The sequence below is a fragment of the Prinia subflava genome, chromosome 2 (assembly GCF_021018805.1).
Source record: "Prinia subflava isolate CZ2003 ecotype Zambia chromosome 2, Cam_Psub_1.2, whole genome shotgun sequence".
Classification (NCBI taxonomy): domain Eukaryota; kingdom Metazoa; phylum Chordata; class Aves; order Passeriformes; family Cisticolidae; genus Prinia; species Prinia subflava.
In genome coordinates this window covers 39,307,137-39,325,182 of record NC_086248.1, presented here as the reverse complement: position 1 = coordinate 39,325,182, position 18,046 = coordinate 39,307,137, and the positions used below count along the sequence as shown (strand labels likewise).

The window sequence follows — 18,046 nt, the reverse complement described above, 5'->3', positions numbered from 1 at the left end:
GTGGTGGGATGTGATACTGTTTTAGTTCATGAGAAAGACTGTTCACGAATTTAAACAGGTTCCTAGTGTTAAATGCTTAAACCTGTGCTTTAAATTTAGCTGCTTTTACTAGTGAAATATGCCCATGACCATTCTCCGTGATTAGCTACAGTAGCCACATATGTGTGTACACCAGTCAAATCTGTCCTCCAGAACAGAACAGTCACATATTAAGTGCCTCTTGGCATGAGATGACTCCTGAAATGTGCTAGGGAGGTACTGGGAGGGCAGCAGGTGGTCTGAAGCATAAGTGGGAGCAGGGTTCACTCTAATAATGTACTTATCTAGATTCTTCTAGCAATGTAACACTACAGCAGATTACAAGGCCTGGGATGTAATGGAAAAGGTGACCTTGAATATCTGATTCCCACTGTCTATATCTACATTTGAATATTTGGCCCATAGTTTCACCAAAAGCAGATTTAAGAGAGATTTGTGCATTCCTCAGTCGCTTTAGGGGCAGGATGGGAAAGAATTTCTGTGGGGTGAAAAGTTGTGGATGTCCAAAGAGCCAAGCAATGAGTCTTCTGACAATTATGAGAGGACTGAGAGAACTCTATCTTTCACTCATCTGTGACTCCAGGAGGCTAATGCTGGCTCTGGAATGAGCTAACAGAAACAGGCCTATATTTTACAGGAAAAGATCAAGAATTCTGCTAGTGATTCTGCCAAGAATGTCATGATGCTGACAGTAGTCAGCTGCTGAGGCAGCTCTGTCCACACACTGCTGTCGCTGAGATGTGCATTCAGCTCATCCCTGACAGCACATTGTTTAGCACTTCTGCAGGTGCAGACAGGTAAACTTTTGTTTGACTCACTCAAGAGACTTTGAGATAAATGATGCTGTTACACAGGTCTGCCACCTGCTGCCATGTCTGAGGCTGCCCAACAGAGCTGCATGCTGCTGGTGCTGCCTGAGGAGTACACACTGTTAAATATCTAAGACAGGGATTTTAGAATTCGGCCAGTGAATATGGTGCTGACATTGGTCTCCAGAATGAAAAGCACTGGCCAGCTGTGGGGCAGTTTTGAGATGCTGTCATGGAAAGCTCACCATGGCACTTTTGTGTGAGGGCATAAGAAGGATCAAACTGGGTAGACTAGGAGCTCTCCAGCTGGATGGTCTGTCTCCAAGACCAGACACAAGCAGATTTCCCAATGTGCAATATCGTAGGCTGCTGAAGAATAATTTTTAATGGCTGTTTGGCTGAATGCTTATTTGTGAGCAGCTTGTGTTTGAGTGAACTGTTGGGAAATGGTTGTCCTTCAGCAAAAATTCTTAGCTGTCGCTCTCATGTTTTAAACATTTTATCTGGACATTTGAGAAACAGAGTTTTTATATGTGAGACAAGAAAAATATTGTGTGAAAAAAGAGCTTTATGTGAAACTTAAGACAGTCTGAAGAAGAAGGAAAAGATTTGAAATTGGGCTAAAAGTTAAGCAGCAGCTGTTTCAGCACAGAGCCTGGCTTTGCCTTTCATGTTACATGGAAGGTGAATGCTTGAACCTGCATTTCTCAAAGTGTGTAAAAATGGCACATATTTATACTGATGTATGGTAGAAGGAGATATATATCTGAATTAGACATATTAGATATTCGCTAAGGATATGAGGCTTAATCAATTCCTTTCTCTCCTTCTCTGCTTGTCTCTACCTGTGTTTCCCTTTCTGCCACCCTCTTTCACACTTCCTAATTTACCAGCATATCAGCTGATTTCACAGAGTTAGTAGATGCAAAGATAATATGTTCCCATCATGTTCATCAAAATGGACAATGGAATAGTCCAAGCAGACCTCTAGAGTCCCCTTTCTGAAAGAAATGATTTATGAATGCAACCCCCAGAGACATGAGGGAATCCACAGTTGAGAACTATTATGAGTGCCCTAATTGTGAGTAAGGCTTTAATCAGACATCATACCTAATTATATGCTAGAGAATCCACTACAAGACCTGAATTAATAAACTAGGCTTCATTGCTTCTTCTGCTAGAGGATCTTAAAAGGAATATATGTCTGTTAAGGGGATGGGGCTGCTGATAAGCTTTGCTGAAAGACTGCTGTAGAGGGATATTGTTATTTTTGGTAGAAAGTGAGGAAGAGCACCATGTTGTCTGTGGTAAAAAAATAATGGTGAAGTGGGATGTTTTGAGAAATTTTCCAGAACCGGATCACATTGTGAATGAAAACCCACTGAAGCAATTAGCTTCAGAGGAGATAACAAAGATTATTAAGCATGTATTCTTCTGTCCATGGGGTGTAGTGTCATACAATGGAGATATTAGAACAATGAAATCAACAAAGCCTTGAAATTAATGTTTCTAGACTTCACAAGCAATTTCAATTATATTATGCTAGTATCTTAAATTGGGAAAACAAAAGCTATGTAAGGCTTTAAGATAACATTAGGGTGCTGAGCTGGTAAATGAATGAGGGGAATTCTCCTGCAGTGGGAATAAGTGACTGAGAAGCTCTTAATGGAATGTAATTGGGAAATGCCCTCAAACTAAGCAATCAGCCATTGGGAGAACAATATGAAACTTCTATAAGGCCCAAGACACCACCAATAAGGGGCCCCCTTGGGGAGGAAAATGGAAAAGTTATCAACTATTTTTGAAATTTTGAAGCTGGTGTGACCAAACATCTCAAGCACTGTGTAGATGTCTAGTCACTCAGATTCAGGAAGGACAAATTCCTCCTAACAGCTCACAATATCAGGGGGTAGGAAACCCGTGATCAGGAAAGCAAATGGAAGAACAAACTAGAAATGGAGATGGAATGCAACACTATGGAAGCACATCATGAGCCTAGCTTAAGGGAGGAGAAAAGTATTTTCCCTCCTAAGATAAAGAGCAGTGTTCTCACAAGATAATATGGAAGGAATTTCATGAGAAGGAATGTTCTGACTTAAGAAACTGAGACTTCAGAGCACCAAAACATCTTCAAAAGTAATTTTAAGTGTAAGTATTAATTATACGCTCAGATTTGCTGAGAGTTGGTAGTTATGGGTGTCCTGGCCTAGAATGTGTCCTTTCCAGTCAAGCCTTAAATCTTCCATATCATGTTGCCAGCAACTGTATAAAAAAGACAGAAGGCTACTGGAGAACCAATTGATAGGAAGAAGACAGTTCCCTCTTCAGTAAGGGTTTTCCAAAACCTTAACTATTTCACCGATGACAGGTTATAGTTGTCTTAAAAAGATTGTGCTGAGAGTTTAATGGAAGAATCTTTGAGACATCTTTATTAATGCTGTGGTGAACTGTAAAAGTATGCATTAATCTCCACCCCAGGGAGGTGCTCCCAGGTGACTTAGTCATACCTTTCATTATGGATTAAGAAATTTAGAAAAGTGCCTAAGGCACTAGTTTTCTCACTAACTTTCATGGAGGGTTATAGAGATTTTGTGAGTTGAAAGGTTCAGCAGATCCCTTGCAGAAGTGCAATGGTTTGAAGTGAGCTTGCTCAGCTGCTGGGCCAGTGCAAACAGGGGTTTGTATTTTTGTACAGCCGTGCTGTACGACAGCTGAGCTCCTTCACTCTGTTCATGCCTACAGTGGGCTGTGCAGACAACCCAGATAGCTCAAATGTGATGCCACTCATCAGATCTGCCTCAGTTCTTTAATGCAAGGATGAAAACATGATATTTATAGAATAAATTTTATATAAAAATAAAATATATTTATAAAATAAAATATTTATGCAAGGCACCAGTATTACTGGAAAGTTAAGGCCATAATTCTGAAAATACTTGTGCAGATGCTTTACTAAAGTGTGGAAAGAGTCTCAAAACCATTTAAGCCTACAATTTGCAACATCAAAGGAAAACATTTTTATAGATGCTGAAGGGTCAGATCTATTTCACCAACTCTTTGATCTCCTTGGTTGAGTGGGAGTAGTGGCTGTGAGAACTATTATCATTTTGGTGCACATTCCTGCATATTTTTGCTGATAAGATAAAGCTCATAAACTATATTTTGATTTACAAATACTGATTTGACCCTTACAAAAAAGGTAAATGAGCTCTGCCTTGCTATACAATATGTTTATCTGTAAATGTATTCATCTTGAACACAAACTAAAATTTAATGCATCAGACATGTAAAATCACTACAAAGATTAAGGTTTTGATTCTGTAATTTTTGTAAAAGGTTTTGAGTGATCATATTAAGTGCCATTGCTTACAGAGCTTTTTAATATCAAACAAATGGAAGATAATTTTTCAGACATCCAACATGAAAGACTTGAAAAATAATGGAAACAAAGAAAGCTGCAATTTTGAACACATTCCCTTGTTGACCTAGCTCTCATATAGGCTAATAGGTGGCCTACAAGATTAATCCTGCACAGGAATGCTTGGAGATGCATTTGCATTTTATTATTTCTGGGAAGTTTGTCCAGGTGCTGGAGAATTCTGTGCATTCAAAGAAGCCAGAAGTGCCAAGCAGACCCTAGACTGAGACTCAAGAGCTGTGCTGAGACAGAGCTGATAAACTCTGCTGTACACAAAATGAGCCTGTGCAGACAGATATCACTGTAGTAAATTATATGGTATGTCTAGATGTATTTTGGTTGCTTTTTCTCCTATTAATCAGGGAGTATTGGATAACTGCCTAAATGATTATCCTGTGCTATTCTGTCCTTTCAGCATCACTTGCTGTCTTTGAGCTCAGGACTGGGACTGGTATGGTATAACAACATGACATCTTGTATCTACATTTGAGTAAAAGATTTCAAGGGTAAAACCACCACTACAGATGTAATTGTTACATCCAGCTGATTGCAGTGCAATATATTTGACAAGCAGAACTGATCAGAAATCACCTGATTGCCCATGTAACTTGTTACATTTCATTTTAGTGTGTTAAACTTAATGTGAATTAAATCTAATTTCGGTGACAAGGAAGGGGCAGTGGCATGAGGGTGTAGGGCTAACTACTTCAAGGTTACAGAGCCTTCTATTTGTAGCTGTAAATAGATTTTTTTTTGTGTCAAAATGTGGACAGAGAATGTAAAGATATACGGTCAGTATAGGGCATGATACGTCTGAGGAAACCACATGGATATGAGAGGAACAGAATGTCAAAAATATCAGAAACTGTGGGCAGGTTAAAAAGCAGACTAAAGTTCACATCTTGACAGTGTGTATGTCTGAAAGCTGGAAATCAGCCATTAAAGGATTGCTCCTGTTGCAGGAATAACATAATTGTGGTATAGCAACACTCTGTGACTACATAGAAATTATATTGAAACCATTTGAAGCTCTTCCACATTGATTAACCATATCCCACTGAGAATGTATTTTTCATACAAGAGAGAATTCAAATGACAGAAGCCAAGAGAAGAATGAAAATGCAGTTGATGATCTTTTTCCTCATTCAAGAATCCTGTCATAGAAATACAGACTCCTTTAGGAAAAAGAAACATTTCAGCAAAAAGTGTTAAAACTAGTATGAAATTTTTCCAATTAATTTATTTAGCAATTACTAAAATCTTAAGTTTTTGATTTAAGACAGGAATTTTGAGAGTAATTTTGATCTTAAAACTACAAATTAGAACATCACAATTAATTTTGACTTGAAAATGAAACCTGATTATTTTTCAATTTCAACACAAGCAATTTTATTTTCTTTCCTTCTTCTGATTCATTGTACATCGAAATCAATTGTAGCAACAATTGCTATTGAACTGTAAGTAATTAAGATTTTTTTTTTAATGTGATCTTAGATAGGATTAAAAATTAAAACACTCTGATTAGGTGAGCTGAATTACTCTCAGACTCCATTTACTTTTTCAAATTTGTGAATACCTTGCACATAATGGAAATTTGGTAATTCAATTCTCCTCTGTACATCTACCTGTAGAAACCTGTTCTGAGGTATCTTAAACTAACACCAGGCCTTTGGTCTAAAGACTTGTTATTCTATCCAAAGGGTTTATCAGAACTAAAATATATGTTGAGATGATGTATTTCTTGAAAGGAGGCTTCTGTTTAATCTGTGTGACAATTGACATGGACTATTTTGTATTTTGAGTGGTGCTAGCCTACTCTCAGGCTCACTGGCAGCACACTTGTTTCAATGAAGTGTTCTGCGCTGAAGCATCAGCCTGTGTAGAGCTTATGAAGAGCTTATTGCTTGTTTCACTGCATGAAGTTGTGCCAACAGCAGCCTTGTCACCCAGAGATGTAGTTTCAGCATCTGTAATAGCATGCTATTGCTGGCAGGGTTAGAAACCTGCACACCTTCTATGCTTGACCCTTTTCTCTTTCAGGTTTCACTTCAGTGCTGTGCCTTCAGAAGCTTATCATTAAGCTGACTGCTTCTGACATTCAGGGCAGAGACCTGGCTTTCCAAACACACAAGGCTTTGTTGGCATATCCAGGGGAAGTTTGTGAGAGGAAGTAGAAATGGATAATTTAAGAAAAAAGACTTGTTTTAAAGGCAGAAAATTTTATGTTCTGCCCTAGATTCAATTATTGAAGTGGAATTGAAATTAAGAATGTGAAAATATTGTGTGTGTGTGTGTGTGTGTATGTGTGTGTGAAATGTGGCAGGGACTTCTGTCACACATACTATTGAAAAGTCAGTCTGTCTCTACTTTTCAAGGATGAGTTCAAGATGATGATAAGTTTGCTTTAAGTGAATGGCAAGAGTTAAATAAACTTTTAAAGAATGTATCCAAAGTAACAAAGGTTTGTTAGCTCAGGAATAAAGTAAATTTGCCTGTCTGGTAGAAAGGAGAAGGATTTTTGAAGACTCCTAACCTGTTCTTCAAGCTGCACAACAGTCAGATGTAATATTGTCTTGGATAAACTGCAGTTGCTGTGACCAGAAGATCTGTGCTACTGGAAATACAGCATTATTTATTACATTTATTTCAGTGGCAGTTATTTCCATTGTTTGCATATATATTTAGAAATAAAACTGACATCATTGTTTTCACCATTTGTTATTTTAGATAATCTCTGCAAATGTAGGTTATTTGTACAGTAGATAAAGTGATGAAATATGACCATGCAAATTACTATTTCACTCCTCGTAAAAATTTGAAAGATCATTGTTAAAAACAAGGCAAAATAACCTCAATTATTGTATCATATCAATTCATCTGTTCTAGTTGCTGTACATAGTAAACCTATACGACAGTCTGTATGAGTTCAATCTGACCCTGAGCACTTACAGGAATTTAATGTGCAACAGCTTAAAAAGAACCAAAATTCTGTTTGTGAGATCTCTGCCAGAAGTCGTGGTTATGCGTGGCAACAATCTTCAGATCAGGCCCTTGATGAGAAGTATCACAAGAAGAAAAAGGGTGATGTCAGACCTATGAAAGAATGATCAAAGACTACAGTACACTTGGAATGTTCTCTTTTTATTTTAAATATACCTATTACAATATTTTGTTAGGCTTATATAGAGCACTATTATTTACATGATTCAGTGTTTATCCTTTAGGGAGAATTCCAGTGCTCAATAAATAAGAGTCAATGAGCTGCTCATTAACAATCTTGGAATCAGTGTTCTGAAATATTAATTTCACATAAATGATGAAAGTCTTTGAAATAATTATAGTTACCTGTAGTTTCATTCAGTAGGTATCTTCAGTCTGCAGTTAAATTATGTTGAAAACTCTGAACAGAGTTACAGGTAATCAGAAGAAAGTTCAACAACAACATCATATTAAAAAAAACAACACAAAACATCAGTGGTTGACCTCTACATTTTCCAGATGCATCTCACGGTGATGGTAGTGTTCAAAGGGAAGAAAAATCCAGTTTTTGGTAGACTCCCTGTTATAAAATGTCTAGATCATGGGGCAAAATATACAATCACTAATAAATAAAAAATACAGGTTTTTACAAGATCTTTCAACATGGCATTTTAAAATGTGCCTGGAAGTAAGAATGGTTTCTATTATTTTTATTAAGATTCAATTTGCCATGGTTACTCTTTCTTACACTTGAATTTATTCATTATATATATACTATATAAAACACATAAAACTTGTCACTACAAGGAATATCATTAGCTGGGAACATGAAGAAAGGGTTCCTATCAGATCTCACTCAATGTTACGCGTGTAAGTTCAAATGTACAAGAAAGGGACTTTGGTCCTGATCTTGCCCTAACACAATAAATGTAGTCCCCACATTTCTGTGTACAGAACTTACTCTCCCTGCTGAGATTGTCCCAGTCCTGCCTTGACAACCGCCCCATTTTCATCTGACCTTCCACAGAAACTGGCTTTGAACTGGGACAAACAGCTTGGTTTTTTTTTTCTCCTAATCCTCATTAATGTATCTCAGAGGTCAAATCCATGGCACGTTATTTAAGTGACTGAATATCTATGATGTTCAGCTATGGCACACAGTTTTGTTTCCTCAACATACACAAAGACAGCAGGGAAATGCAGCTCGTAACTACCAGGCATTTATCCTAGATAATGTGACATTGTCATCATTATTGGACTAGAAACTTCTGTTTATTGACAGTGTGCCTATTTTTCATCGAAACAACATTGATTTCAGTAGCATTACAGTTTGGCAAAGAATAGTTTCTGAATTATCTCAGTTACAGATTTGAATCTCTGGCACATATAAGACACTCACCCACCTATTCAAATAATATTTTAAAGCAAAATTAATGTTTGATATAAAATAACAGTTGTGTTGCAAATGTGGAAAAATAGTCTACAAAAAAATAAGTATAAAAGTGATCTCAGATTTATGAATATGTTTCATATAAACAAGTCTAGGTGAATTATCTGTGTTAGAAATGGCCCTTCACAGGCTGTGTCACAACAGAACATCACATTTTTCACAGTTTACAATAACACAGTTAGATTCACAATGTAATGACACCTTATATCAGAAAAATAGTATTTTACAAACTATACATTTGGCATCTATTTTCAGATTTTTTTTCTATTTCTTTTTCAGTTCCTCTTTTTTTTCTTTTTTTAAAATTTTCTTACAAAATAGTGCAAAATTACAGTGCGTTAATAGAAGATTTTGCAAATCCTAATAAAAAGTCAGTAACTGCTTTGTTCATTCTCTGGAAACAGTTTGGCACATTAGGATTTTGTATAGATGGAAAAGCTGCTCACTTGCTTCTCTTCAGTGTATCCATGGATTCTTTAAAACATTAAATTACTCCAAGGGAGCTAACTCTCCAAACTTTTTGATCTCAGCTCTTATGTATGTGGTAAAGAAAATATAGGTTTTGTAATTAATTTATTTGCCAAACAGCATATATCATGATGGCTTTTCTTATGATGTTATAAAGATTGATGGGAACATTTTCCATCTGGTGACTGCTAAAGTGCTTATTTACAGTTTCAAGGTTTTATAGGAAATTTGTCCCAAATTTATATATATATTTGTGTTGGTTTATTACATATCTTTCAAATTTTGCTATCAAACCTGTTTCTATATCTGGATCCAACCAGGCTATATCAAGCCAGGGAGATAAAGTTTCATCAAATCCTCTTTTCCACTGGACAAATTCATAATAAAGAATAACAAACAGTTCTTTTTGCTGCCAATTTGCAATGATTAAATGATTTTCCTGATAATTATTTACTTAAGAATGTTAATGAGGAGTTCCCACAAGCATCAATAATTAATTTGTATAGACTGGCATCACACCTCAAAAAAAATGTTAATTCTCTTATTAGTTGGAACAGCAAAGTCTCCTGAATTCTCATAAACAGGCAGGGTATAGGCTGCAGGAAAGAGAGTGTCTTCAGCCACCCTGTGAGTGTGCCATGAAATGCACAGAGGGTATTAGATGGGTCTCAGCTCAGCTCTTTGCCTTCCTTGGCTGAAAGCAGCAATGCAAAACCTGAGAGCACAGAATCATCTACCAGAGGTTGCCAAACTGTGATCTGTACAGCCGACTCCTAATTCAGGCTGTTAACCTGGGGTGAGAGGTTCTCTGCCACATGAGGGAATCTCTGCAGTATTCACTGCACAGAGAATGCTGTTTTTGGTCGATTGTGCAGAGAATATGGTGACACAAAAGATTGCCAGTTAATTACAGTTGCAATAGAGTAATGAAGTGAGTTCCTCCAGTAAGCAAACTGCTGGATGATGTCTCTAGGCCAAGTTCTTTTCATGAACTGATAGTTTTATCATCTGTGTCACCCTGTAGCAATAGTGCCACGAATTAAAATTACCACTGCATGCTTTAGTTAATCAATTTATTGGTATTTCTGTACCTTTTATGAACATATCTAACCAGTATGCTTTTTACATTGATTCTCTAAATGTAGAATTGGCCATAGCACCAACTAGATATTCAAATATTAAAGGGGAAATATCCATGAATAAGACAGGGTTTTTTTACCCAAGCCATTTCACCCTTGGCCCAATCCTTTTTTACTAGCATGGGAATCTCCCAAATCACCTGCTAAATCTGGTATTTACCCAAGCAAGGAGCAAAAGATAAAGGTGAAATAACTATCTTGTACAAATCATATTGATTGATTTCTAACATTTTAAAATCACTTTTATTAAAGACAAAAAAAATAAAAGCCAAAACAGAACTGTCAGCCAAAATTCAGGAAAAAGCCCACCAGCTGATAGGTAGGTATACAAATACTTCCCCTGGACTCTCTTCTCAATAACATAGGAGTTCTGACCAAGGACAGACTTGAGTATTTGTTTAATTTTCACTGCTAGGTTTAAATAGGTCAGAAGCTTCCTCGTCAGCCTACACAGAGATACCTCTTGTTCCCACTTTGCATGCACAGTGATTAGTCTCACCTGGGATGAACCTAACACCTTCCTTAGAGGAAAAGCAGGTATGGCTGAGACTGAGTCTCTGTAGGGCACACTGAGTCCAGATTTTAGGACATGAGCAGGTTTTATGCTTTCATCTTCAGACAATCCTCGAAATACTGTCTTCAGCATCCTCAGCCACTCTGGTTTCTTTATGTCACATGGAAGCATAGCACAGGCAGGCTGTAAACTGGGGTGCTGTGCTGAGGGGATGGCCCGAGCTGGTGGAGATATATATTTTATGCTGAAGCAGAAGAGTTGTGCCAAGATTTTTTGATTAGACACCAAATCAGAATGAATTCAAGGTTTTCAGTGTGGACTACTCATTTAGTACTCAACCAGTCTTTACTCACTACGTATATGATGCAAAAGAGGCAGCACAAATTGGTCTCTGATGTGTCTACAGATTGCACCCTTTGGCACAATTCCTAAAGGCAATGAAAACACATTCTCTGGAGACTCAGTGCATTAAAACACTTAAGATTGTCTTAAATTTAAGTATATGTGTCATGGTCATCTACATACTCTTAAGGTCTTTTTGAATCGTGTCCAGAAAGTGTTGCTGCATAGGGATTTATAAATCAAAAAAGAAAATAAAAATAAAGATCCTTGAATCTAGATAGGAAATATAATTATCTTACTAACAGGCTTGTCTCTTCTCCTGAATGTTATCTTCATCTAGTAAAAAAGATAATACAAGGCTAACAGGAGTCCCATTCTTGAATAAACAGGAACAGTTATTGGTTATTTAACTGCTTGTTCAAAGATGGGAGAAAATTATGTGTTTTTTTAAAGCCTATTTTGAGAGACAACCATGAGTATCTAGAGAGAGTTCTTTCTTGTGTTCAGTGGTGTCAATTTTCCATATCTTGCTCAGCTCGCATGACCTCTACAGATTCCCATATTCATGCTCTCTCAGTCCAACTTTCATTGTATTTGATCTTGTTTCTTAAAAGACAAAGGTGTTGCTGGATGTTTCATACTTTCTGTGGACCTCACTCAGGCTGCTTGCTCGCTGTGGGTATAGACACATGGAAAGAAACATTCAAAGAAACTGACAGCAGGATTGACTGAGGAATGGGGATCTCATCTAAGCAAGATCTGCTGTGGACATTGTCTATGAAATGAAAGGAAAACTGCTTCAGAAGGATCTGCTGCTGGTTTTGTCTGATACCTGTTCACATTCAGTGGGGTAGCAACGCATGTGCAGTCAGTATTTTGTCTGGTTTGGGTCTTACTTTCCACACTGAGAAAGCCAGTACATGTTGACAGATCAACGCATGACAGAGAGCCTAAAAGCATCTAAAATAAGCCATTGTGAAGAAAGAATGGTGGTTACTCCCTGTCTTCACTGACTGCTTAGTTAATTTGTGATGAGTGCAACTCAAGACTGTTGTGGGCTGGCAAACAAAATAAACTGAGTGTCTGAAAGAAATTTGTTGAGAAAATAAATAGTTAGAACTGGTGTCTTTTCCCAACTTCTAGTTCTCATTTCTGGTACAGTTATCTTCTTTTGCCAGTGGTACCAAAGCACAGTACCTATTTTGTCCAGTCCCATGTAATTTACCCTGCCACAGTTGGTTGAGTTTGCTCATTCTCTTTCATAGTGTTTCATTATTTGGGTCTCTTTTTGCTTGCTGTTCATGTAGACAGATCATGAAAGGAGCACAGACCTCACAGAGCTGAATGTCATATACAGACTGGAAGCAAACACAGGTAAGTTAAATGCCTAGGTCTAGCTATGCAGTTTTTATACATGCATGGAGCACAGATGTTTTCTATCCATTGCTTCTACATAGGCTACAAAGATCTTTATATCCAGAACTGCTTAAGGCCTGATACCTGCAGATCATCTTAAAATCTCTTTAAAAATTAGTTCAATTTTGTTTCAGCCCTTACTCTTCAAGAATGCCAGTGAGACATTAGGGTCATGTGTATTTTTTAGGATTTGGTAATGCTTCTTATGCATAATTCTGGATTAGATATCTTTCCTGTTTTATTAATCTTTGAAGCAATTTTAGCAATGTTTCCTGAGTGAAATGTATACAAGCCTTCTGTGGAGCTTCTCTTCTTGTGAAGAGAACAACACTCTTTCCAGTTCCATCAAAAGAGTTTCACATTTCTTAAAATTCAGCCCATGATTAACCATGCTGATTGGATCCTATGCTTACAGAGGTGAAGACAGGATTAAAATTCAGTGTATATTTCAAAACTTTCCTGTGTATACACTGATCAATAACTGTAGTAGCAATTCATATATCCTACATATGCTTGCTTGTTGTTACTCTAAGGACTTAGCTGTACTTCCTGTCAAGAAACCAGTCTGATTCAACCTAAGGCCTTCTAACACACGGAACAACTCTCACAATCTGAAGACAGGAATGAAATAAAGCATTGTACACATTCACTGAGGTCAATGCAAAGGACTTCCAAATTCCAGCACCGAGGAAATCAGGTTATTGAGCCATACCAGAGGTATGTTCAGTCACAGAGAATTTCACAGTCATCCTGAAAACAAAATGTTATGATGTCCTGTAGGACAGCCTATAAGCTATAGCCACTTGCCTTCAAAATGATAAAATATCACTCATATTACATGCATGTCAGAAGATCGTTTGCTGAAGACTCAGTTTCCTTGTATTGCATTAATTTTCAAGGTAAGCTCATCTTGCTGCATCCAAGAATGCTGGTGAGTTTAGGTGATTCACAGTATATTGAAAGCTAGCTGGATCAAAATATAGCTTTTGAAAGCATAGGCAGAACAGAAGTGATTCTACAACTTTTTCATTGGGGTTTTGAGTTCTAGAAATTCAACTAATTACTCTTCTAGCCTTCTGTGTTTCTATTCCAGCCTGGAATAAAAATAAAATAAAAATCTAACAAGTCGCATTGTCTCTTGCTAAATATTTATCTCTCATTTCCTTACTGTAACAACATTTTTGTCTGGAAATTTAATCTTAGTTGCTTGATTGACTACTTTACTTGATCAGGGTCTTATACATCTCATAAGCAGAAGTCTTTCCAGTTTAACTTTTTCCTTTTTTTCCAATAGCAGGTGTGATTTGCAGAACTTTGACCTGAAAATCCAAGCTGATTGGCTTTCATTTCATACCAAAACCTACCCATACATTTATGTCATTAAACCAACCTTGTACATATGAATATATATGGCAATTAGAAATTTGTCTTAGCTGAAAGAAGTGGTAAAACCAAATTACATGTTTCGAGCAGATATTTTAAACAGTTATGACAATCATCACAATTTTGTATTTGCTAATAGAGCAAATTTAATACTTAAAAACCTACTTATATTATCAAATATTGATAGCAATTGTTGCTCTGAAGAGTGCTTTTTTAATACCTCTCATATAAAATATTTTCAATCCTTCAAATTTGTTAGTTTAATAAGTTGAAAGGTTATATGTCAGCCTGATAGCTTATTTACTAAATTTCAGCATGTCTTTCAGAAAATTGACTGCTTAATATTTTTTTTCCCACATTTATATGTCATAACATCAAGTTGTCCAGCTACAGTTAAAATTCAACAGTTCTTTACAGAATTGGGGGAAAATTCACTATTGTTCAAGAAATTATCTGAGAGAGCTTTCTAAAATTTCTCAGCAAACTGCTTTCAAGAATCCATTATTACCAGCTGAATTCAGTGCATGAAGCTGATGTAATTGAACTCCTTTGTTACAATCTGTTTCTCTCAGTGTAATACTACTTAGTGCCCCGGTCCAGGTTAAAAATACTTGAGACGTGTTGAGGGCCAAGAGTGTGCTGCATTTGAATACACTCAAAAATTGGATGAATCTGGTCTTTGGTCACCAGAATTGATCATTTTCTCTACATCTGACTTCCTTTTTCTTCAGAGGGTAAGAAGAGATATATTCCTAAAGCAACATCATGGGACAATTTTTAGGAAACATTTTTAGAAACAAAGACTGTCCACTATTCTAATACATTTAAAAAACTATAATTACCCTTAAAAAGGGGGTAATTAATCACACTTCCGTAATGTTAGGTATTTTACTAATGTTTCCATAATGTTTAGGTATCTACTGTGCTCTTAAAATGCAAGATGAACTTATTAAACTTTACTGTCTTTTGAAGTATTACACACATTTCTGTCTGGAACAACAAATCATGTTCTTAAAATTTTCTATGACTTTAAAAATTGTTTCCTCATTTTCGAAATAGGTTAAACAACAAGGATAATGTTAAAAATAATAATTAAAAAAAGTTAAAAATGACTACTTCAAGTGTAAGACTGGGGCATGGTTCACAGAAAATATGGAAAATCTTGTTTTAAATTTATAATAAGCAATCAAATACTCTTCAGTGCACATAATTAGTATATTATAATTCGAAACTGAGTGCTGTTGACTGTTGCTGCTGATCTTTAAAATCTCTTACAAAATATAAATAGGATAGCCAAGAGAGAATAACTGATAAACCATGACATGATATTCTCTTTTCCTTCTTTTTTTTCTCTTTTCCTTTCCTCTCCACTTGGACTGAAGTCCTTTCTGGCTTCTTCAAAAAAGTGTACGCTCACGCACACACCTACACACACCCACACATCCCACAAATTAATTCCAAAACCATTTTTCTAAATTTCCAATGGACTTGTATTCCTGGTGTCTTTTCACATGATCACAAGCAAGACATGCATGTGATTCCCAGAACCTAGGCAGATGCACTGAAAAATCCTTCTTCCAGTTGAAATAACTAAGATACATCTTGTTATTTTTGTCAAGCATCAGAAGATATTCTGCCAGCTCCCTGGGGGAGAGAAAATCTTCCACATGTATGAAAGAGTCTGCTGGAATGTAATTCTCATAATTTTCTCTGGAAGGGCCCAGTACAACTGGTACCGATCCAGCCAGAAGAGCATTGTAAAGTTTCTCAGTAATGTAATCTTTGTGGATTGAGTTTTCAAAGGAAAGGTAGAATTTGCACGTGGAGATAGTTGGAATCAAGTTTTTGTCGTTGACGTAGTCTCCGAAGGCTTGTCCATAGGTGTGGATTTCAATGTATTTGCTAAGCTCGTTGTAATACTTGACTCGAGCGTGCTCAGGGTTCCAGTTACTTACAACCCAACAGACCAAGTTTTCCTTACTTGGTACCTCAAATGTGAAGGAGCTCGTACCAACCATCATGAAGCCATAAGGCACCTGGATATCTGAATCACGCCGATAAGTCAGGGTCAGGTTGAAAAGGTGTTCGATGCCACTCTTTTGTGGAGTGTGAGTTGGAGACTCCAAGTTCATCCAAATCCACTTCTGGAACGGTGGCCTGGCTTGCTGAGGTAAGTTAGCCAGATCCCAGCTAATGTCTCTGTGATGAATGAGAACGGCGTGGGATCTGTTATATAGCGAGCGGTCAATAGTCAGATGGCACCCGGGGATGTTGAACATCGTTTGGCAGGATGTTAGATCGAATGTCTGACCAAACGGCCAAACCCAGATCAAAACAGTAGTTTCATTGAGATTATCAGTCTTGGAAGAAAAGAAGTTCTTCATTTTCAACACTGAACTGGCTGATTCTATAGGACCAGAAATCCAGCTGTTTGTTGGCTTGATATAAATTAATATAAATGCCATGAAACAACCAAGGATAATGAAGATAATAAAAAATGACCGGAAAATTCCTTTAGATGTCGATGTCATAATTTGTTCTGAGGAAAAAAAAAAAAAAAAAGAGGAAGAGAAAGAGAGAAAATAATATCAGGTATTAAATTATACAAATTTGTCCTCTTAAAACAATCAGACATCACAATAGATAGAACTTCAATAACACTGAACTGCAACCTCAGAAATTTCCTTTGAATGGAGATGGCATGGGTTCTTGCACACTATGGCAACGTGACAATATTTCTCTTCTTCACATTAAAAGCTCACTGACAAATTAAAAGTAGGATTTTAATATGTCTAATATGGTGAATTAGTATATATTAATTTTTTTTTTTTTTGCTTAGAACCTAAGCCAGGCATTTGGAACACAGAAGACAGACAAAATTACTCTTCAATTCTATCCTTGTGTTTGCATAAAGGATAACATGCTGCCAATCTGTTGCATTTGTATTTGTGTGAATGTGGAGGACATAGAATTAGAGGACTGAAAAAGGAAGGGACCAGAACTTTAATTGTGTATTCAGTAAGACTCTTAGTAGAAAACTAGTTCATGTCTGGTGGCTACATAGGGATGAACATTCACGCTTTCTCCAGGGGACTACTAGAATACCTAGGGAAAGAAGCACCAATAGAGGGTTTCCCTATTGCTACATATCTCATATATTTCCCACATAAAGAAAAATGAAGAGAAATTAATATAAAAGATGTCCTTGTGTATTTCATTATGTTTTAATGTCTTAAAAATTAGGAAAAGCAGAGATATGCTGCATAGCTGTGAGGTATCCTTTATTTCGGTGGAGAGGTAGGGCTGAGGAATTCATATAGCCTCCTTTGTCCTTGCTCCTTGTCCTTTGTTGTTTCCTCCTGAGAGAAGTGATCAATCTCTTTCCAGAACTACTCTTCCATATGGTTCTTGCAAAACCTAACAAAGTTAGGGGTTGTTAATTGCTAACCTTTGATCCTAAATGTAGCCTTAGAACTCACAGATGTTTAAAAACTAAAAAAAGTTAACCATGCAGCAACAGGGCACACAAGGGAACAGGAGATGTCAGTTACAGAAAAAAGTGTTCTGAATATACTGGCACACTATAGATTACAAAATGAGGTTCAACTACTTTAAATTTTGTCTGACTTTCTTTTTTCACACATTTTTCAATTATTTGTTTTTTTGTTAGCTTGGCTAGATAGCCTCACAAAAAATAGGTAAAAAACCCACCCCTAAAAATAGAAAAATATTATATATATATATATATATATGTATATAAAATCCAAGTCAAACCAGGCAGAAAGTGAATTTCAGGCCTTTTAAACCACTTTCTCAGCTCATCTCTTCCAACCTATGAAATAAGTTGCTAAATTCAAAATGAAGACATGGTAGAATGTGATTCAGAGGTCCAGTAATAGCACAGAACTCTGCTGCCTTTGTGAGCATAAAAAGTGATGTGTGAGTGTAGCACTACAGTTACAACAGAAATGTTTTCACATTCATTGTTGAGGAAAGGAAAAAGGAGCGAACATCATGCTTAGCTTTACTCTAACACTGTATCTTGAAGAATAGGGAAGTTGCCACAATATCTCCCCTGGGTTTGGGAAG

General features: G+C 36.7%; 1 protein-coding gene across 11 annotated transcripts in view; it reads right to left on the bottom strand.

The window, feature by feature from the left end:
* Positions 1-7,388: 7,388 nt before the first annotated feature.
* FUT9 (fucosyltransferase 9) overlaps positions 7,389-18,046 on the bottom strand; it is a 104,835-nt gene continuing 94,177 nt past the window's right edge. For all 11 annotated transcript variants that reach the window (XM_063389676.1, XM_063389673.1, XM_063389670.1 and 8 more), the window contains one exon: positions 7,389-16,496. In XM_063389676.1, coding sequence (XP_063245746.1) covers positions 15,409-16,496 — 1,088 coding nt within the window. In that variant the 3' untranslated portion in view covers positions 7,389-15,408. The remainder of the gene's footprint in view (positions 16,497-18,046) is intronic.